The sequence below is a fragment of the Prinia subflava genome, chromosome 3 (genome assembly GCF_021018805.1).
Source record: "Prinia subflava isolate CZ2003 ecotype Zambia chromosome 3, Cam_Psub_1.2, whole genome shotgun sequence".
NCBI classification, from domain to species: domain Eukaryota; kingdom Metazoa; phylum Chordata; class Aves; order Passeriformes; family Cisticolidae; genus Prinia; species Prinia subflava.
Window position 1 is genome coordinate 20,858,009 of NC_086249.1, and position 15,436 is coordinate 20,873,444.

Below are 15,436 nucleotides of genomic sequence, written 5' to 3' on the forward strand. Positions count from 1 at the left end.
GTAAATGAGGGTGAAAATTCTTGCTTGCAAAATTCAAAAGCAGCCTGTATCATGCCTACTATGCTGGTGTGAGCTGGGACAGAGTTAATTTCCTTCTTTATTAAACTTTGCCACCAGCCTATCAGGAAAATGGAGCTGACTGGTGGGAAGGTGTGTAATGTGTGAGTAACATCTACATTTGATGCAGGATTTGGCATTTGGGCTTCTTGAAGACACAGTAACAGACAGGAGAGGCAAGAGCTGGGGCTGTCAACTACGTACCCCCTATTTTGATGCAGGATTTGGCATTTGGGCTTCTTGAAGACACAGTAACAGACAGGAGAGGCAAGAGCTGGGGCTGTCAACTACGTACCCCCTATTTTGATGCATAATATCATGCAAGACTCACATTTCTCCCCGTTTTTCCTCTCTGCTATTTTATTCTTGGTTTTTTGGGGTTTTTTTCCCTTCTTGCTCCTCACTTCATCCAGAACTGGCTGGAGCAAGGTCATGTCACCAATTATCCTGCTAACAGAAAAATCCAAACAAGCCATTCTGCATTTTACTCCTGAGGCTTATTCCTGAGAAAACTGTTTTTGCTCCTGGGGAAGTCAATGGAAATCTAATTAGTCCCAGATGTTTAGTAGTAACAAGCACTTCGTTTTGGGAGAGCCAAACAAAAGCGGTGTGAAAAGTATTAATTAAACGGGTTTGACTCTCTCATCAGGTTATTAACTAATTCCAGTCATGCTCATCAAGTTAATACTGGCTCTGAGAAGGAGGTTGTTGTGCTTGACACAAAAGCCATGAACTCAGTGTGTGGCAGATTAACCTGTGTCTGGGCACACAGCTCAGCTTGCCTTCACACCAGTGAAAATCTCAGCAACTTCACCATCAGACTTCCAGCTCGTTCCTGGGATTGCTGCTTGTGCAATCTACTAGACTGGAGACTAAAGGCTAGACTTTATTTAGTGGCTTGAGCCAATGATGGGCTCAAGCATGGACTTTTGTAGATGTTAGATCAGGCCCCATTGCTGCTGAGGGTTTGTGCAAATTTGTATAATCCTGGAATCACAGAGTGGTTTGAGTGGAAAGGACTTGCAAGACCATCTAGTTCCAACCCCATTGCCCATGGGCAGAGACATTTTCTGCTAGACCAGGTTGCTCAAAGCACCACCCAGCCTGTCCTTGGATGCTTCTGGGATGGGTCATCCACAAGTTCTCTGAAAAACCTATTCCAAATTTTTGCCTATATCTTCAGTAGATCTTCTTGGGTCTCCACTGTTTGCCCTCTGAGATATGGAACAACTGTCTCTTCTTCAGGACCAGAAGGTAAAGGTCTAAGGTAGAGTCTGAACACCATAGAAAAAATAGAAAGGCTTTTCTTTTCATCTGTGGAGCATTTCAAACTGGTGATTTAATATATTCACAACCCTGTGCTTTTTACAAAATTCAAATACATTTTTATTATACAAAATTCCACGGTGGAATCCACCAGCCAGTTTCTTACATAGCTGCTTTAAAAATAGAATTATACACCTTTTTGTAGTGTGCTATTTTTTTCATTCACTAGCTTGAAGAAACAGAAATGAAGCAGCAATTTGACTCTGAGTTATTTACCTAGACAGGTTTTGGTTTGACCTCTGTTTCTGTTATATGCCTTAATGTACAGTTCATGACATTAGCAGAAGACCTGATATAGTTTCTTTTGAAGCCATTGCACCCCATTAGCAGGTCAGGCTCCCACTGTTGGTGAGCTTTTCTTCACTTCAAAAGGGTGAATTTTCTGTCAGGGTACAGAACAAAATATATGTCAGTGTCAGCTTTTAGCAACGTAGCGTGTTATCTATGTTAAACCCATCACAAAATGAGGATCTACATAACTTTTCTCACAGCTCATCCTCTAGACTATAACATCTTTTTAGGGTGACACAATGAACATCTGATCTGAACAAAGCCACAGGACTAGGTTCCCTGTGTATCATTTCACAATGTATCTTTTTGCAGTCTAACCTTCCGTGACCCTTAAAAATAAATATATTATTCTTCTGTGTCCAAATAACGGTATGCTGTGAATTTCCCCCAGTTTTCCTTAGAAATGTAAACATTTCAGTCCAATTCTAGCTGGTTCAAATTCATTCTCCGAGGTTTTTCTTTTTCAAAGTATTCACCCCAGAGATTAATTCCTTCACATTATACCCAGTTAAATATGTATTGCACCTGAGAGGCAAATTTCTCCTCTTTTATTTAAACTGTGGACCTGTGACCTCCTGAGCAGGTCTGGGTAACATACCAGCAGTTGTTTCATGCTTGGGATTTCTTTCATATCCCTCGTGGCTACTAAGTGCCATAACTGATTGACCTCATCTACCTCTCATGTCATGGCCCAGTGACTGGAGCAACATCCCAACAAATAAAATGAGATATCCAAAGAGGTTCCTACCACATGGTCGTTGGTTTCCATGGTCAGCTGTCTAAATGGTCAATGGACACTACTTATAATTTCCATTTGGGTTTGTTTTGTTTTTGTTCTTAGCTAAATTCTCATTGTTTTGGAACTCAAGGGGAATTTACAACCAACTTCAATGAATGAAGATTGTGTTTTGACCCACTTTGGCATATCTTTGTATCATTTCAGTTTAAGAAGGGTTAGGAGCTAACCAGCTAGGTAAAAGCAAAGCTCAGACTCAATCAAAACATCATGTGGAAGCACATAACTTTGAGAAAGGATTTCCTAATTGGCTGATGGCATCATCTGAGCTTAGTGAAAAGTCTCAGGTCTCAAGACCTTAGAGGTCTTTTTCTTTTGAGCTGGTTTAAATGACACATCCCTCAAAACAACAGCAGAACTTTACAGTGGCCTCTTCTAACACTGTGTAATCTTTTAAGCAGATCTGCATGTGAATGAAGCAAGTGCAAAACAGAGCAAATTCTCCTTCCAAGTCCCTGCAACCCAGACCACTACAGTGGTGCAGTTCAGGGACTCTTCAAAACCATCTTAAAATCCACAGTTAAAACACAAAGATGAGAATTTTATCCTTAATTTCTACACAGTGCCAGGGTAGCACCTGATTTCTTCAGTTTTCAAGGCATTCTGTGTTCCTATGCCTTAAATTGATGGGTAAAGTTTTGCCTTCGGAAGCAAAAAAATGAACCCACACCAATGACGATCACAGATAAAACTAGTACAAGTGTTAATATAATGAGGATGTTGATTTTTTTCAGACCCTCTTTTTCACAGTCTTCTGGTCTAATGTTCCAAATGTGCATTTCTTCCCAATACCCGAAGCTCTGAATGTACTGGCACGTTAAGTCCTCCACGTTGGGGATGTGGACATTTTTGTTCTGGATCATTGATGAAAGCCAGAGGTTTCCACAGCAGTTGAGTGGGTTCCCAGAGAGATACAAGTCTTTAAGTGAATTTTCTAATGCTAAAATATTGCTGTCCTGTAATGTACTGAACCTATTGTTCCTCAGGTCTAGAACTTCCAGTGGAGAGTCACTACCCCACTTAGGCAACCAGTTCAGCTGATTTTCAGAGAGGTTTAAATGTTTAAGGTGGCTAAAACAAGGCAAGTCAATATTTAAATCTACCAGGCTATTGCCATGTAAATGCAAGTATTCCAGAGACTTTTCCAGTCCTGCTAGTGCTCTAAGTTCTATTTTCACTCCAGGGTTCATGGAGAGATCCAAGACAAGCAGTGGAGTCTTATAGAAGGTGTGTGCTGGTAGGATGCTCAGCATGTTGTCAGCCAGGTACAGGTACTGGAGAGCAGGAGAATCGACAAACGACACACAGCCACTTTCCTCCCCAGCAAGTCTTTGCCCAGCTAATCCTGAGTACATGTGGCAAAGGCTGATGTTATTGCTCTGTAGGTTGAGAAGTCTGAGGCTAGGAAGACTGGAAAAGATGTCGAATTGCAGGGTCTGAAGGTTGTTGTTTTGAATATGAAACTCCCTCAAATTTGGCAAAGCACCAGCACCGAGGAGAAGGCTCTGCAAAGCATTGTAGCTCAAGTCAAGGACAGTTAGGGAGATCCATGCACTGTCATGATTTACTGCAAATGCCTGAAGACAGTTTCTGCTGAGGTTAAGGGTGTGAAGGGACAACATTGACTCGAAGAACCCATCTGGAATGGATTTGATTTTATTATAACTTAAGTCTAAATATACAAGCTGGGATAAATAAAGAGAACTCGTATTTTTACTTCGCTTCTGATCAGGGAGATGAAAAGAAGCATCTAGCCATTCATTATCCCTGTAGTCCATTTTATTATAAGGGGATTCAGCAGTGAGCTGGATTAAATTATTTGATAAATTCAGAGTTACCAGCTTATTTACCTGAGGGAAGACTGGGAAGTGAAGCAATTTGTTTTCACTAAGATCCAGACCTCTTAAACTATATTCATCATTTGACTTTGTGATGCTGAAGGTCTCAATGCTGTTCCTGCTAAGGTCAAGTATCTCCAACTGCCTGAGGTTGAAATCAGAGATGCAAGTAATTGAATTTGTGGAGAGATTGAGTTTGGAAAGGTTCGCTAGAGTCTCAAAAGCACCTTCTTCTATTTCCATGATGATATTTCTCTGAAGATCAATCTCCACAAGACTGGGAGATCCCCGAAACATCTTGTGTGATATCATTACAATACTGTTGTCGGCCAAGGAAAGATACCGCAGTGCTGGAGCTTGTTTAATGAAACTCTCAGCCATCCCATTGTAGAGATTGTTGTGGGACAAGTCCATTATTTCCACCTTGGGCAGTAGTCCGATCTCCTCTGTCCCATTCTGAGCAAGCTCATGTAAATGATTGTTGGCTAGATTTATTTCTAGCAAACTCGTCATGCGTGCAAACACTCCAGACGTGATGGAGCTTATCTGGTTGAAGCTTAAATCCAGACACTGGAGGGAAGTGTAAAATGATAATGGCATTTCAGGGATGCTTTGAATCAGATTTCCAGACAGATCTATTTTGTTTACATTCAGATGGAGCTCGTGAGGGATTTGGTGGAGGTCTTTGTTGTGGCAAAATGCCTGTGAGTTTGTCTGCCAGAAAAAGAGAGAAAAGGGGTTGTCACGTGACAAATTAAAAACATTTTTGCATGATACATATAAGGAAAATAACATTCAAGATCCAGGCAGAACCTCCTCCTGAAACACTGATCCCATCACTTTATCTGAGCAGTCAGACAGCAAGAACAACAATCCTAATACCTCTCTGCAGCTAACAGCACTCTTTTCATTTTAAAGGCATCTCTGACTTAAGAACAGTAGAGTTTTTTCTGTTTGTGATACCTACTGAATCTGCCCCTTTTTGTACCTTTCTCCTGGACTCTTTTTAATAGTCCCAAGTAAAGGAGTTTTTCCCCTTTTCCATTGCAATGAAACACTATTTCTTAATTTTTCTTCTGATGTTTAATTTTCTCATTTTCATCCCTGTATTAGATTTTTCAAATTCAACTTGAAAGAGTAAGTAAAAAAAGAAAAAGCTTTACTCTGTTGGCACTGTGGGTCCCAAAGCAAGGAGGTGGAAAAACATACAAGGATCCTACATCACAAAACTTGTCTCTCCTTCATAGTCACACCTTCAGACATTCGATCAGGTTTTCCTTTAGCCATGACTTAGTTTAGTAATGCACCTTTATCCAAAATGGGTCATTCAATGATTGAAATATTTCCGATGTAAATCTCCAAACTCTTCCTGCTTTTACTATCCATTCTTATCCTTTTGCTAAGGTAACAATTCCCTTCTTCTTGCATGGGGAGACCGCCTTGTGAAACAGCTCTGACAAAACACACATGACATGACATGGAAAAGACAAATTCTGTAAAGCCAGCACTTGAGAGAGAAAAAAGCTGTGAGGTGCAGTGAGGGTCATACTTTTTCAGGCCAATTCTCAGCTGCAGATAGAGAAAAAAATACAAATGTCAAAATCAAATCCATCTTCCAGAAGCGAGTCTGCTTAATGGCAGACTCTGTGTCCAGGACAAACTGGAGTGTGTGTTCATAAGAAGGATTGGGAACATGAACATGAGCATCCTTGCATAATTATCAAGCTATATATTGTTAATAAGGAGAACATACAGCAGTGTAAGGAAGTGGAATGTGAAAGGCTTAGGCAGCATTTAATTTACTGGAGGAAAACTCTTGTCATGATTGTATTTGGGTATCTGGGCCATATGGTATTTGTAGAAGGATCAGAAAGGAAATAAAGAAAAAATCAGTTGAATCTTAATTTTCATGGAGAAGCAGGAACACATTCCGTGATGAAAATCCTCTCAGATATTAAAGAAACACGAAAAGTAAAAAATATTAAAACCCATCTGTTTAATGTGAACTTTGAGGGGAATGAAGTGGCACGTCTTCTTTGGAGAAGTGTGGCACTTGTCAGTCTTTTGTGAATCTCTTTTGTGTAATCTAAATTTTGGAAACCACACAAAAATGTGTCAGAGAAGTACAAGTGCTCATCCAAACTCTAGATAGAGTCAGACTGCTCCCCAGTCCTTCCTATAATACATCTTTCCCAAAGATCCCAAGTAAATTGACTACAGAAACTTGAAACCCTTTCCCCCACTTCCAAGTCACTTTAATCTCCCCCAGCTAAAAATATTAGGGAGAAAGAAGGAAATTTTCTGGCCTCTCCCTGACATTATTTCTTTCCTGCAAAGCCATTGTAGAATTGCTCATTTTGAGCTAAAATATGCCTAGAGTTGGGCTTAGCTCCAAGGCATGAGAAGGAAGACTTTTTTATTTGGTTTCTGGAAGAGGCAGAAGCCAGAAGGATAAAAAAAATCCAGAGTGAAAAAGCAGCAGGTACTTTGCAGCCTAAGGCAGATGCCAGGGTTCTTCAGACACTTTGAGCCAAATTACAACAAGTGTAGAGCTCCCTTCACTCCTTCTGGGAGAAAGCATTTTAGCAAAGTTCTGATCCATCTCCTGTCAGTGCCAGCCAGCCAGTTTTCACTGAAGTCAATGTGTGAGAGGTCAGTCCCAGATCACCACGTATCTTGCAGGATTTGGCCTTCGATCTGCATTCATGGAACTGTCCCAGGGGACAGATAAAATCTGTACTTCCCACTATCTGCCACTTGCTCCTATAATAGTTCCCCTCCCATATTTCTTTTAAAATTATCATTCCTTTTTGCTGACTCAGTGAAAGAATAAGGCCTCAGCAGTTTGCCCCGGTACCCCACGTCAGCTGACCTGTGATAACTGGTCATGCACTTGTTTGTGCACCTCCTCAATCCGAGGTAAGACAGAATTTCCTAAAATCCCTTCCCTTCAGTAAATTATTTTGAAGTTTATCCATGTTTATCCAAGCCAGCAAACATGAATGAGCAGAAACCTCTTTCTTTGTGAGGTAGGACATGATCTACTTGAAGCCTTGCCTGTCCTTGGAGGGCAACATGAGTTAGGAAGGACATTTAAGCTGTGCCTTGTTGTCTTGCAAACATGTAGATACTCCATAACTTGCATAATCAGTGCAGCTCACTCCTGTGTCAAGGGTCTGGTAGGGATTGCTTACTTCCTAAAACTTCTTCTGGGGTTCTTGTTCAATGACAGGAGTACTAGTGGTGAGTCAGAGATGGGCACAAGTTTCTGACTCATGCCTCTTCCAGGAGACTTGGGATGAAAGTATTAAATTTTGAGCCCTTGCTGTTCTAAAGGTGTCACCACAGGGAAAGTACTGTGTGAAACTGTGAGGCTGTGATGAAAAATAGCAATGCAGGACTTCAACGAACCCAGCAGCTAATCCAGTAGCTCCTTCTCTCTTTAAACAGTACTTGGATTTACATGCACCTTTCACTGGAGCAAGCATCCAGTGAAGGGAGATGACCAGCATCGACATCCTCAATGATGAGCTGTTCATTTATTGGAGAGGAGCACCCAGTCTTTGGCTGCAGCTTTCTGTCAGAGCTAAATTTATCTCAGTTAGCTGCTTGGAGCCCTGGGTCATTGGCTTGGTGGAACCAGTTTACAGTGAAGTGGAGGAAACAAGCACATGTTTACTTCTCAGCAGTCAGCCAGGTCTGGACCCATCCAAAAACTGGGCTGGGACAAATCCTCTTAGATTATTGTGTGTCCTGCCCAGCCTTCACTTGACTGTGATACATGGGACACAAACTTCATCAGTGTTCCCTCTCCAGCCAATGAACTAAACTACTCAGTTACTTTCCCAAGATCGCTGTATATAAACTAGGGTTTAAGTTCTTTGGAATTCAGGAAGTGCAGCAACACAGCAGGTGGGCAGGAATGCAATTAGTCCCATAAGGGAGTTGTGTACAGCTAGTAAGTATTTTTTTTCCCTATTTGGGAAATTCTTGAAGATTTGTGCTAAGCAGCTTCAATATTCAGGGAAAAAAAAAGAGGTATTTTGAAGAGCCAGTTACAATCAGAAACATTTTGATAAGGAAGGGAGAAAGTTCAAGTCTGAATAACATTTATGATATTGTACCAGGTGCTTGCAAAAATCCAAGGAGAAAATTTTGTACTAGAGCAAGAGGCTTTGTCACTTCTTTTTCCTCCAGCAGAAGTCAGGTGCAACTTCCCTGGCAGCAATGCTGTGTCAGGGCAGAGAAGGTCAGTCTCCCTGCTATTATGAAAGGGCTGGTATAGATATATTTCACAGAGTATTCTTTATTTAAAGCACAAAGAACTTAGCCTGATAGAAAGGAGTTGATTTTAGGTCCAAGCCTTTTCTCTGTCTCAGTCCCAGAACCCCTCTATGGTCTTAGGGAAATCAGGTCAAATTTCTTTTAACCAGCTCCCCTTTAGAAAAAAACCCTGAGATAATGACCCTTCTTCCTGCCTCACCCCTCCTCCACCCCTCTTATGTGCTGTCACTACAAAAAGGACATAGCCTGAGAAGTGCCCACTACCCATCCCCTAATCCTGCAAATCCCACCTCTGCCACCACAGAAAGTCTGGTCCTGGGGGATTTCCCTTTTCAGAGACGATGGCTGTTAGCACAGTGCCTGTAACAAGGGTGTCCCAGCCTCACTGCAGATCCCAAAGGGCCTGAGGGGGAATCCCTCCTTACCATCTCACAGGGTGTCCCCTCTGCCGGATGATGGTTAGAGGCTCCTGTGTTCACCACTGCCAGCAGGAAGATGATGTTCAGTTTCATGGTGCTGAAGGTAAAAACAATAATGGTTAGATTTCAACACAGAGGAACACAGAGGCCAACACCTGTGAAAGCTGGCACCACATCACCATTTAATACAGGGATGGACACAAGCAGTGCAATAAATTAACCCACCTCTGAGCCTACTACACTCATGACCTACCTGTGTAGCTTTGCATTCCTTTGAACCTGGTGGGAAAAGGAGGATGCAAAGCATTTAATGGATTTGTGTGGTTCCAGATGCTGCCTAGATGATATCCAGGCCACACAATGAAGTCCAGATGCTCATGCTGGGCAGTGTCTGGCATCACATAGAAAGAGCTCTCAAATGGAAATGGCTTCTGTTTAGAGCAACAAATCAAGCTGAGGATATTAGCCACAACAGGACACCACCCTGACAGACATTCTTCTGTCATGCAGAAGATGATTTCAGATGGCTTGTGAGTTCAGGTTTGTATTTATTACTTGGTGCTGCCCTCTAGGGCTGAAGCAGCTCTAATTGTTTGTTTCCTCCCGTCCTGCTAACTAATTACTCCTGCTGGAAACCCCACCTTTACACAGGTCTTCCCATGGCTTTTTCCCAGAGCCACAAGCCTGAACTGTTGCAATGCAATTTTCCCATGGCTGAAATAACTTGCCAAAGAGCTGGGCTCTTAACACCTCATTTGCTTTGCAATGCACCCTGAAATGAGAAGTGTAAATCACAGAATCATAGAACCACAGAATGGTTTGGGTTGGAGGAGACCTTAACAATCCTCTGGCTCCAACCCCTCTGCCTTGGTTAGGGACACCTTCCTGCAGACCAGGCTGCTGGTCTAGCCATGAAAATGCTTTGGAAAGACAACAGGGGAGGGAGTGATTAGGTGCAATGGATAGAAAAATCCATGTTAAACTCTCAAGAGAACAGTCCATCAGTGAGATTATCACAACCCCAGACAGCTTCCCCTTTACTGCACTCTTGTCAGACTCGTTTTCACCATCTTCCCTCAAGAACATTGTGTCTTGAGCTCCCCTTGCCCTTGCAGTGCTGATTTTGGCACACTTCCTGGACTCAAGCTCTGTATCTGCAACCCCCTTGGGGTGAGAAGGGGACTTATGTTGAAGCTGGGGACCTCTGTGGTGTCCAGAGGTTTAAATTCCTTTCAGATGCTCTGTGTTTAGAGTTTGCCTTGTCAGCAGTGTGCAATAGCACTTGCAATGCACAGGCGCTTTTGCAAGACAAACCTCAAACATTTGAGACCTCCATGAGAAAAAAGATACATTTTTAAAATTAGGACGTTTTTATTTAATTTAGAGATGGACTACTAATATCATGCCTGTCATGAAGAGCAACAAGCAACCAAGATGACTGTGGCTTTGTATTGAGGATGTTGAGAGCACTTTGGGAAGTTTGGATTTGCAGGGATAAAAATAGCAGGAATTTTGTTGGTTGTGCTTTTTAAAAACCCAGCTCAGTTCCCCAAGCTGTTTTAGCAAGTGACCAAACAGTTGTGCCAGGTGAACTGTGAAGAAGAGCCTGGACAGAAACAAATGCCAAACCAGGAGGGAAGGGCATGCACTGATTCTGCTGCTCAGGACTTTTCTTCATTAAAATCACAGCCAAGTCAAGTCTGCATACCAAAATAAGGACTCCTACCTCTCCTCTAACCCCAGCATGGCTTTTCTTCTGTATTTTGAAGCTGCTCCCCTCCTCGTTTCTCACTCTGTCCTCTCTCTACTTGCACCTGTATCAGATGTTTAACCAACAGAATTTCCCCACCAGAAATTAACATTTTCAGTTAATTGGATACATGTGGTTTAGCCAGATTCCCTGTTTTATTCACCTTTTTTTTTCCTGTTCCTCTCTACAGGAAAGAAAAAGAAAATAAAGTGACAACTGCATGAAATTCACGAGGCTGGAGACTTGCTGTGTGAGGGGCTGGGTGAAGGGGCAGTAGGAGATGGGAAAATGAAAACACTTATATCAGCAGAAAGATTTGCAGATTAAACTAATTGGCCATGAAAACAAACTATCTCCCTGGAAAACACAGTTGCTGGGAAAACTCAAATTCAGGAACTAAAACATAATAATTTCTCATATTATTTTAGTGCAGCAAAGGCAGTGAAAAAAGGGTTTTTAATTCAGCAATTTGGTTTCATTGACAGTGGCATCGGTATCTGGGAAAATATTCAATTTATGTGATCCAAGAGGAGGAAAAATAAGGTGAGCATTGTTATTTCTGATAGATCTGTTTGCATGATATCGATACCCCCCCTTGAGTCCATCCATCATTATATTAGTAAAAGGTAAAGCACTGATACAATCACTGAAATGGAAACATCGGCTTTAAAAAGAGATTACTTGTGAATTTCTATCACTGAAAATTAAAGGATTTCAGCATTTTAGAGTAATAAGTTGATTTTAAAGTTGAAATTATTCCATCTTAGAAAAAAAAAAAACCAAAAACCACAAACAAATTTTTGCTATTGTGGAAAACTTCACTTTTGATTCTATTTAAGGAAACATTTCTGCACTTTCAAAAAAAAGAAAAAACTTTTATCAAAATACAACAGGGTTTGGCTTTATAAATTTTTCTGTGACTTTTATATAAATAATGGTTTTCTAAAACTTCATCAGTTCCAAATACTGTCTAAGTGTTAATTCCTGTGGTGACAATCCAGATGCAGCAAAACCCTCTCAGTAAGTCATTGTTCACCCAAGGTGACATTCAAGCTGTCAGGATCTTAAGAGTAGCACAATAATGCTGCCATCTCACACCTCGTGCTCCAGCAGGGAGAGCTCAATGACAGTGCTGACAGTAAGAAGAGCACAGGAGCCTTTTTCCCATTTTACCCGGGGGCTGTGTGATTTGCCCAAGGCTGTGTTAAGATTCAGTGTCGGGGGCGCTGGGCGAGTGGCATTTAATCAGTGTACAGGGCTGATCTCTGCAGCACTCCTGCTTCAGAGCACTATAATGCAGCAATCCCACAAACAGTCTAAAGTCCTGTAAAGAAAGAAAAAAATACCCAGACGTGTCCCCGTCTTTCACTGCTGTAAACACAGAGAATAGTGACAAACCTGGCGTTTGACAACTGCACTGTTGTAAACTAAGCGGTGCCTCCTTAACAGAAGGGATCTGGCTCGCTGCAGTGCAAGTCCCTGATGGGTTAAATGTACAGCTGTGTGGATAGAGCCATCCACACAGTGTGTTTAGCCAGCTCCTCAGCCTATCCACAAACACGGTATATTTTATTTATTCAGTACTTTCCTCGTCCGTGTTACTTTTAAAGGCTGCAGCTCTAAGTCGCCAGAGCCCCCATCTCTCCTGCAGTCAAAGCTCAACTTTCCAGCGTGCTCCCAGGTTCGCATGCATCTCCACATACCTGCTCTGTGGCTGGAGGAGAAGGAGGAGCGGGATTCACCTCTGCTTGCAGCCTTCTGGCTCACAGACTCTCCCAGCAGCTTTTCCAGGGCAAGTCGAGGAAGAGTTTCCTTGGGGAAGTCGTACCTCTATTGCATGCCAGCTGACTAAAACTCTGCGAGCTCCGAGAGAAGTTTGAAGTCACAGGGAAAAAAAATACTCCCCATAGACTGGTCCGTGAATTCATTCCTTTGCAGTCACGATCTCTTATGTATTCCCAGGCTCCCACAAGCATGTGAATACATACCTCCGTAATAGTTTTAAAATGTGCGTGTCCTCTGTGCTTCTCTTTATTTTCCATTTCGTCCATTCAGTCTTGGCTTATTTCCTGCAGTTTCTCAGCTGGTAATTACGCTCCTCTCATATTGACACATGAAACAGTCTGTAAATTCCACAAAAAAGATCCCCTCTGCAGCCTTTGCAGACACATGCTTGTCTCTGAAGTCATCCGTGCCTGTCCCACAGCTGTCAGCTTGCAGATTCCCAGGGGATGGAGTGAGTCAGGGGCACTGAGCTAGTTGCAAACCCAAAACTCCAAATCCATGCAGAATGGGATGCATAGGAAAAGGCTGTATGGGAGGGAAGCTTCGCAGTAGGGATAACACATATATTTGGTTTCCCAACAGCTCAGTTGTGTCTATGTGGCACAGCAGTGGGATGACCAAACCCTTGGGGGAAAGGATAAATTCAATTTAATGCTCGAATGGGAAATAATGTAAATGCCTTCCAGAAAGGGCACTGGGATGGATTTTTCCTTCTTTTCCTTGGATGTGAAGCTCTCTTTTTTTTTCAGAAGCAATGCACTAGTGTAAACTGGTGGGGTACCTGCACCTTGCCTGTGTTGTCTTTTTCTGCTTAGACGTGCCCTGGTTCCAGGGCAGGGGTGCATTGTCCTCTGCATGATGCTTTGCAGCAGTGCAAACGTCTGAGAGTTTGGCCAGCTCCTCAGTGGGTGTCTCAGGACCAAACTGAAGTAGAGTTCACCAGCCAAGGCACAGCCCTACATGGACCACCCCACCAGAGAGATCCTGCAAGCATCAGAGACCAAAGCCTCCCAGGGACCACTGCAGATCTTCTTCCCTGGATGCATGAAGAGTATCTCAACTGAGTGACCCCCTGCCTGGAGGAGAGTTTTGCCTTCAGCACTGTGTATTGTCCCCTCTTTGCACTGACATCTGCCATAATGGACAAGGATTCTGGATGGGCCAAAAAAAAAGGGGGAGGCTACTGAATCCCTTCTACTGGACAGCATCAGTTCTGTCCAACTTTCCTGGACCTGTTTATTAAACTCAGATAAAACCCATGTCCTTCAACAGCATGTCACAAAGAGCTTTGTAGATTCTGCTAAACATATGCTGCTTCCTCTGCCTCAGGTCACTGTTCATTCTCTTTAGCATACCAGCTCCTCACAGGGTTATTTCAGATCTGCACCACACTGCCAGATTCAAGATGAAAATGTCTACAGATGTGAAAAATGCGGTTTGTTACATGTTGCAATGTGTACATTTTGCACATGTTACTGCAATAAGAATGTAACAAGGATAATCAATTTAAAAGTAACGTGTACATTATGTCAAAGGAGTAAACAATAGTGATACATTAATTATATCATGTATGATAATGAACATGTGTAGCTGCATATTCATATTTTTTAAAGGCCAAATGGTTTAACAATTTGTAGGTGAACTATTTCTCATTGACTTCTCTTGGCAACAGAAGCAGATCTGCTTGTGTACAGCAGCTCCAAGATCTTATTGAGGATCTCAGAGTAGCACTTATATGGGACACAGGTGGTCCAAAAAATACAGCACAGTATCAAGGAGTGAGCATGTGGTCTTGAAAGCCCCAACGACCCTGTGCTGTGCCTAAAGTAGGAGTCTACTACAGCTCTCTCTTGTGGCACCGTGCCTTATAACCATGGCAGTGCCATTTGGTTTGGCATCAGCTGGACACTGCTGTGTTGATGTCCATCTCCCACCCAAGCTGCACCTCCCCTCGTGGTCCATGCTATCTTGTTTGGCTGGGACTGACGGTGGGAGGTCACCAAGGGAGAATTAACTCCCCTCCTGTAATCACACCAGGGCATCCTGATGGCAAACTTGATGTCACAGCAGCCAAGCCTGCCAGATGGCTGCATTCGTTCTGCTCAGAGATGTGGGGCCAGTTGGGTTATCCAGATGGTGCATGGAAAGGAAAATGGCCAGTCACAGAAACGAAGGAAGTGTCCTGATGATGAGTTTCAGACATACATGGAAGCAGAAGAAATTGTTCACACAGACGCTGCTGTTGTCAGATGTCTGTCTCTGGTGTGTGGGCTGCAGAAACTGGGATCAGCCCATGGCTGATACCCAGTGACACCTGAGTGCTGATGCTTCCCCAGTTATATCTCCCACTAAAGATATCTCTTCCAGGGAGTGATCCCTGGCTGGACCCATGCAGACCTGTCCCTTCTCTAGAGCAGGTTGACTATTTCCCAGTGTGAGGCACTCAGATATCTGACTCTGGGTGGTTCCCCTACAGCCCATTTCAATTTCTTGTTCCACTGCTAGCTTTCTTTGAGAACGCCTTGAATATTGTGGGGACAGCATCCAAATCTGCTAGGGAATAGTGTGGGAGGACTGTGTGGAGCAGAGGAACCAAATCTGATGCAGACCCTGAAGGAAACCACAGAATTACACCCAGGGAGGAGGGAACAAGCTGGTTTTGTGGGAAAGGGTGCCCTTGGGAGAGCTAACCCTTTGTGGGGTTGACTGGGGAGCTGGCTTATCTGACAGCATCGGTGCACCCAAGCATCCCCCATGAAAGAATCTGAGGTTAAGAGGAGGGATACCACACCCTGAGAACTTGTAGGATCTTGCCACAAAAACTGCTTACAAGCACCAGTCCTGTGATAATCTCTGCTGGTATCCACCATGCACAAATTTTACACGCCTC

At 42.9% G+C, this 15,436-nt stretch overlaps 1 protein-coding gene across 1 annotated transcript; it reads right to left on the reverse strand.

The window, feature by feature from the left end:
- Nucleotides 1–1,377: 1,377 nt before the first annotated feature.
- LRRC32 (leucine rich repeat containing 32) lies at nucleotides 1,378–12,908 on the reverse strand. The gene is made up of 3 exons (XM_063394337.1): nucleotides 12,465–12,908; nucleotides 9,018–9,108; nucleotides 1,378–5,022 (listed from the first exon to the last, which is right to left on the reverse strand). The coding sequence occupies exons 2-3, from the start codon at nucleotides 9,102–9,104 to the stop codon at nucleotides 3,082–3,084; spliced, it is 2,028 nt and encodes a 675-aa protein (XP_063250407.1). The 5' UTR covers nucleotides 9,105–9,108; nucleotides 12,465–12,908; the 3' UTR covers nucleotides 1,378–3,081.
- Between the last annotated feature and the right edge of the window lie 2,528 nt (nucleotides 12,909–15,436).

Bases quoted from the DNA above. Each gene is read 5' to 3' on its own strand.
- LRRC32 (XM_063394337.1), bottom strand. From the start codon at position 9,104: ATGAAACTGAACATCATCTTCCTGCTGGCAGTGGTGAACACAGGAGCC. The intron at 5,023-9,017 runs GTAAGGAGGGAT...TTTTTCTGGCAG, and splicing joins AGGGGACACCCTGTGAGATG to ACAAACTCACAGGCATTTTG.